At 38.1% G+C, this 6,686-nt stretch overlaps 1 protein-coding gene across 1 annotated transcript; it reads right to left on the bottom strand.

The window, feature by feature from the left end:
• Positions 1-1,135: 1,135 nt before the first annotated feature.
• LOC118342269 (vacuolar protein sorting-associated protein 37D-like) lies at positions 1,136-3,542 on the bottom strand. The gene is made up of 4 exons (XM_035680776.1): positions 3,409-3,542; positions 3,056-3,227; positions 2,912-2,985; positions 1,136-2,408 (listed from the first exon to the last, which is right to left on the bottom strand). Exons 1-4 carry the CDS (start codon positions 3,535-3,537, stop codon positions 1,968-1,970), a joined length of 816 nt encoding a protein of 271 aa, XP_035536669.1. The 5' UTR covers positions 3,538-3,542; the 3' UTR covers positions 1,136-1,967.
• Between the last annotated feature and the right edge of the window lie 3,144 nt (positions 3,543-6,686).

The raw sequence follows: 6,686 nt of genomic DNA, 5'->3' as shown, positions 1-6,686 counted from the left end.
AAAAAAAAAAAAAAAAGAGGTCAACCAACACTGACCCACATTCAGACACGATGAACCCCACCACGTGTCACTCCATACCTGCTCTACTACCGGATGCTGATATTGATACTCTACTGTATAATCCCCTTTACATGAGACCATTCAGGGGAACAATGTGAAGATAAAACACCTTTGAACTGTGAGACACGAATCGGTACTAACAGCCAATGAAAATGCTTTTCAGACATGACTCAGGTTTTTGTTTTTATGACAGCTGTGTTTACATTAAAAATATGTGTTGCCATAAGTTCTAAATATTGCCCAATGTTGGTTGTTGTATACAGTAATTTAATTAAATGGATACTTTCAGCAACTGTGGCTTTGTTGTACTATTATAAGTTGGGAGCCATTTGAAATCTAAATGCTGTGTATACAAGTTCATTTTAAAAAAAAAAAAAAAGAGAAACAATGCAAAGGCACGGAGGTGAAAGAGGTGAAAAGCACAAAACAATCAGCTGACAGACAAGAAAATTGCCCAATTTGAGTGTTGTGGGACAAAAGAGGCTGCTGACAAAGATGTAACTGAAGTCTGTGGTGTAACAAAAGCCTTTGAATATGCTCCACCTTGCTAATCATCTCCTGTAGTGCCACTGAGGTTTCTCCATGGTTGAATTAGTATGGCAAGCTGTACTGGGCCATATGGCACTCTGGCTAACCCGAGTTAATGGAGGGGGAAACACAAAGATACTGAGCAAGTGATGAGTTTTACAAGATTAGTCTTGGCCTTTTATGAAAAGACGCACTGGTAAATATTAGGATCAGTAACTGTGAGCTTAAAGTAAATAAAGTGTTGTTCGTGGTCCTTTGCTGACCTTGGCAGGAGTCTCCGCACACAGACGCTGAGAGATATCGAGTGTCGGTGAGCAGTTCAAGTTCACTGAACCAACTGTTCACTATTTGTCTGACTCAAGGAAACACAAATATGTCCTTAACAGACACCATGGAACTCGTGTTTTTCTTCCTTTTGTGTAATCAGCTGTTTAAAATAGGTGTTTTTGTTTGTTACCACAGTCTGGTGTAACCAGTTTTCTCACTTTTAGATGTGTCTTGAACAAACAAATAAACATCCAGTTAGTGGAATTTAATTGAGAAACACTTTATGCACAAAAGGATCAAAGTTTGTAACAAAAACTCTTAAAACAGCTATTGATGGGGCACTTTGCAAATATTTTTTCCTAGTGTTCTACTGTTCTACCTTCTACAGGTAAGTGACCAAATATACATTGCATTACAACGCATTGAGATGTGTTCAGTGTTGACAGTGTCTGACTTTTGGGAAATGTCACCAATGTCAAGTTGGCAAAGCAACCTGAAAAACTGCGACTAGGTGACAGTGTTTCGTTACAGAGTTGGTGCTGGATTATCAGATTAACAGTCAGGTTTGTATTGTCTTTTTAGTGTTCAGAGTCTTTATTCCGCCTCAGGATTTGTGTGGATGATTCTTAAGGGGCAACTCTCAACGTTTGAGTATTATTTCAGTATTTGTCAGCAGTTTAAAGTATTCAGTTTGTTTTCCTCACTCAAAGAGGCTCTCTTCAGGAGAATCTAAGTCAAAAGTACAAACTATACTGCAGAACAGTCAGCTCTATAATGTAATATATCATGATGAAAAACAATATTTTTCTGCCTCTATGATTAACATCCATCCACACTTTATACATTGCACTTTTTTGATGCCACTGCCAATATACTCAAATTCGAGATATATAAATATTTTTTCTACCTTACAAAATATGCCAAACATCTGTCCATCAGTGTTTATTAACGTTGTCTGAACACAAACACTCATTCAAGAACTTTGCCTAAATAAAAGTAAGTAAAGTTACGACTGATTAGGAAATATCTTGTCAAGAAATAAATAGAAATTAAAATAAAGCCTAAATCTAAGAGCATTCACTTTGTTGACCTATCTTAGACTGGATTAGACTTCATTGCGGTCCTTGTTGCTGCCTCCTCTGCTGTGCCTTCAGCGGCTGAAGACGGACGGGTCTTGCTGGCCATTTGGGGCCTCGTCCATGCACTCCTGCACGCAGGGACTCAGTGTAATCGTGACAAAATGGTACATGCTGCAGACACTGGGCAGCGTTTACACGGGTGCCAAAGGGCAGCAGGAACGGAGGCTGGTGGCAGCATGCAGGTAAGAGGACAGCTGTGGTTAGACCGCAGACTGGGAGGCAGGCGTTATGGACTCGCTCAGGAAAAGTATCAGGGTGAATCTCACTGACAATTTGTGTTGATTGAAGTTCAATCGTGTCCTGGAGTTTCTTCACCAGGATCGACCTGATGTGTTGGAGTTTCCGTGAGCTGAGAAAGGAATCCAGGAAATCTGCCAGAGGCGTTTTCCCGTCTGCAAACCTCTGAAACAGCAGCTGTTGGGAGAAATATCTCATTATTTTCAAGCACACAGAATGGATATTATGTTACAGCAGATTAGACCTCTTCTTCTACCTTCTACAACAGCCTGACAGTTTGAGCATATTGGATTTCTTAAGTATGAAAAAAGTAGGCTGACATTTATTATTTGTCTGCTTATGTCTCTTGTAAACCAGCTGTTCTCTTCCTCCAGGCCTTTTTAATAAAAGAGTTGGTGGCTAGTTACTTCCTCCCCAGAGGGTGTAAGAATATATAATAATGTATAACAGTTTCAGATTTAAAAGACACACCCATAATGTAAAGTTTATCTGCAGAAGGGACATATTAGTTTGCTCATGAGTTTTGCCCTTCATAGCAGAGCATAGCAGATCATTGTACTACAATAAGATATATTTTTTTAAACACAATCTCATTATCTACTGTGTCTCTAAACAAATTATTACTGATATATATATGCTAATCAAACTAATATTTATAAAAAAAAGAAGTGAATACTTACTTCACACTCCTCCTCTGCATGATTGATCTTCTTCAGGAGACACCACTGAGCATAATGCAAGCTGTATTTTTCTGCTGCAAAACATAGTAAGCAAATGTAAATGGAAGCCAAATTAAATATCACAGAAAACATTTCAAAACTCACCAAGTTGTTCTTGTTTGACCTGGATGATGCTTCTAAGTGTTTCCAGTTCCTTGTACTTCATTGCAAGTAGCAACTTAGCATCTTTAAATTGAGGTTTGTGAGAAAGACCGACTTTTGCCATTTTTTGATTTGAAACCAACATCTTCTCTGCAGCCCTCTGCAGCCCCTGAAACTGGAAATGACCACATGTAAGAAACAGTGAATCCACCGAGAGGTCTGAATGAGGAGTCATATAGTCAACATAACATATGCACAATTGTTTTTTGTCTGCAATCCAAATTATTTGTATTACAAATGGAGCATCACTTACTGAAATCCGTGAAATCCGACTTGTCCCTCAGTCAGACACTCACCTTGTCACTACACCTGATGATGTGATTTATTTTGTCTTCATCTTCCAGCAGCTCTCGCAGCTCTCTGCTCCTCAGAGCGCCAAACTGCACCGACAGAGACATGATGACACTGGATGCTCTTTGCTTCATCAAAGTTTGCTGCCTGTTTGTTCCTGATGCGTCCTGCTGGGGCGCAATGTGAGCTGTTAGTGCTGCATTCACTGACTGTCGGAAAGATTTACCGGATATACTATACAAAAATTATTTGGGGGGTAACATTTGGGTGATTGGGACAGCACTTCATTAATTTAGGCTAATGTAAGCATATATATATAACACAATTTAATTAATACTTTGATATAATTTCACGTGCACTGTTTTTCTGTTTATCAATATGAATTAAGACTTCCTGTTCATTTCTGTTGCAGTCAGTAAATGCGTCTGACTGTAATAAAATCTGTCCACAATTACAGTATAAATGACAGTATAAAGCTGACTTTTCCAAGCTGACAAACACTTTGCACACTTTGTTTTTTCTGCTACAAGTGCAATGACTGTATTCCAGGCTGTTGACAATGTAATCTACAGACACAAGACTCACGGCCTGATTGCATTCACTCAAGTAAATTTATTTTTTTCATAATTGTAATTTCTTTGTTTCCTCACTTTGTGACATTTTTCTCTCAATGCTTCTTAAAGTTACTCTAATTTGAGTGTTTTTTCATGCTTCATTTGTATCTAGATGTTGATACTCTAGGTAGTAGCCTATCTGATTTTCTTTTAAAAGCCCATAAAATGACTATATATGCTTCTGTTCTTTTTCTTCTGCTGATGTGACACTTTTCCTGCTGGGATTAATAAAGTAAATCTAATCTTATATTTTGTCTGTTTACTAAGACAGAAAACAGATTCATATATATTTATGGTTTTTCAAATTTATTGGAGAGTTTACAACACAGCCAAAAACAAATACACAACACATACATAGAAAGGAAAGGGAAATGTAGGGAGGGAGTTGGGGTAGGGGTAGGGATAGGAAGGGGAGGGGAGGAGGGCGGAGGGTTAGGGTAGCAGGAGAGGGGTGGATTAGGAGGGTGAGGAGGTTTCTTTTTATGAGAGCATTTTCCAGCTCCAGAAACTCTGCTTCTTTTGCTCTTTAAATAAGTTGTTAGAATCCAAAAGACGAGCTGAGGCAGCGCATGAAGCTGGATGTTTATTTCTGTGCGGCGCTGGAGCTCCTCTCTCCTCTCTGCCTCCTCATCCTTCAAGAGCTTCTCTTTCACCAGCACCAACAGCATCTCTTCCAGCTCTGTCTTCTCTTTCTCCCACTGCTGTGCTCTGCTCTCCCAGCTTGCACACAGTTTAGAGAGCTCCTTTCTGGACATTGCCACTGTGTCAGAGAGCTTTTTAAGGAAGAGCTCCTTCCTGAATCATTCAAGCTCCTTCTCAGAGAGGAGATCCTTCAGCTGGTCGACCCTCTTCTGCCACCTCTCTTCTACCACTGTCTTCTTCACCCCACTGGATTCTTTGAGAGGCTATCTTTCTCTCAGCTTCTGTTAGAGTGTGGAGGCTCATCTGCCTTCTCATGCTCTTTCCTCCAGGGAGTGATTGTTATATTGTACTTGGTTGTAAGAAATACATCTTTTTCAAATCACGGAGTAGGAAATCAGACATTTTTTTCCTTACAGGAGAACAGTGATCTGTTAAGGATACTGAGTGGAAATATGTCATATTTAAATACAAGTCTGAAGAGAAACTTTACTTTAACCATTAAATCAATTCTTCATGTATTGTATATGAATTCAAATACATAATGAAATAAACTGCTGTATATCTGATGTATCAGTTGGTCTTATGTTAAATTTTCTCCTTTAGTTTAATCACACTTTACACATAATTTTAGGACTAGGGGCTTCATATGCGACTATAAATGTTCAAAATTTTGAGGCAAATTGAAACCCTCCTTTAATGTTTGTAGGAGCACAGTCAATAAATAATAACTGAATGCAAATTCTTCTTAAATGTATCAATGATCCCTAATATATCGACACAAAAGGTCTTTTTGTATTTAATTTCTGTTCCTGTAATTGTCAGTGTCACAGGCAGTCAACTATAACTGCTAAACACGTGTATTAACTTATTTTTGATTAAAATTAAAATATATATACAATTTAAACATCTTATGATGTTATTATTGTTTTAATCTCATATTAGTTTTGTGTATATATATATGTTTTAAACTAGTTTAAAACAGTAAATGTCTATAATGCATATTAAAATATTTAATAATATACAAAACAGAGTATACCAATTATTATTACAGCCTAATATAAAAACTATGTATTTTCTATGTTCATGTTAGGGTTATATATCAGGATGATATGTGAAATGCAGCACAGTCATTACATTAAAAAATAAATAATATTGATGTACTTGTTTTGTATAGTTGTTCCATACAGACTAACCAATGTGTGTTCTTGACTGGTGGGGTTTAGCCCATGTGTGTATCTCCTGATGTCACCACAGCCCACTCTTCAGGTGATCACTGCTGACCGACCTCAGAATATCTCAGCTATATGCAGCCTCAGTTAATCCTTAAGACGAGCGCTGCCTCCCTGCTCGCCAGTGAAAGTCCTGCACTGGGACAAAGAGGACTTTCCCCTCCTGAGATCAGCAGGACAACATGCAGATTAGCTACAACGGTCCTCAACACAGGACATCTCCACTGTGTGAGTAAATCATTTACCTCTTATTTTATTTTATACAGTACTTTATCAGTGTCAGTATCCTAAAGGGGATTCTGATGAGCATGAGGTGTCATTGCATGTCACTAGCTCTTTTTATCAGTTTTAATAGAGAGGTTTTTATAGCTTTACATGTTGTAAAGGCATGCATTTGTGTGATATATTTACATTCTGTAACAGTCTTGTGTTAGTAAGTAGTACGCAGTAGTAAGTATTGTGAAATTACTTGCCTGTAAAAGCTTTGTACCTTGTTACATAAGAAGCTTTTCAGTTCTCCGTATTGTATTTTAGGCAACAGTGAGTCGTGCTCATCAGGAGCTAACTCTTATCTGCTGCTATAGTCTGTTGTCAGAGGGTGTGTTTTCTCATTTCCTGTGTTTCTTATTTCTAAGTTACACCTAATTCTTACCCAAGGCTTGTGCCATCTGTTAAAGGAAGACAAGAAAGCAGAAATTCACAGGTTTCAAGCTGCACTCAGAGAATCAAATGTTGAGAGAAACACAACAATTTACACAAATATTGATGATTGGGATACAACTAGTGACTACTTCTGTA

This window comes from Morone saxatilis, unplaced genomic scaffold, assembly GCF_004916995.1.
Source record: "Morone saxatilis isolate NCDOM2014 unplaced genomic scaffold, NCSU_SB_2.0 Contig8, whole genome shotgun sequence".
Classification (NCBI taxonomy): Eukaryota; Metazoa; Chordata; class Actinopteri; family Moronidae; genus Morone; species Morone saxatilis.
This window is presented reverse-complemented; position numbering and strand designations above follow the sequence as displayed.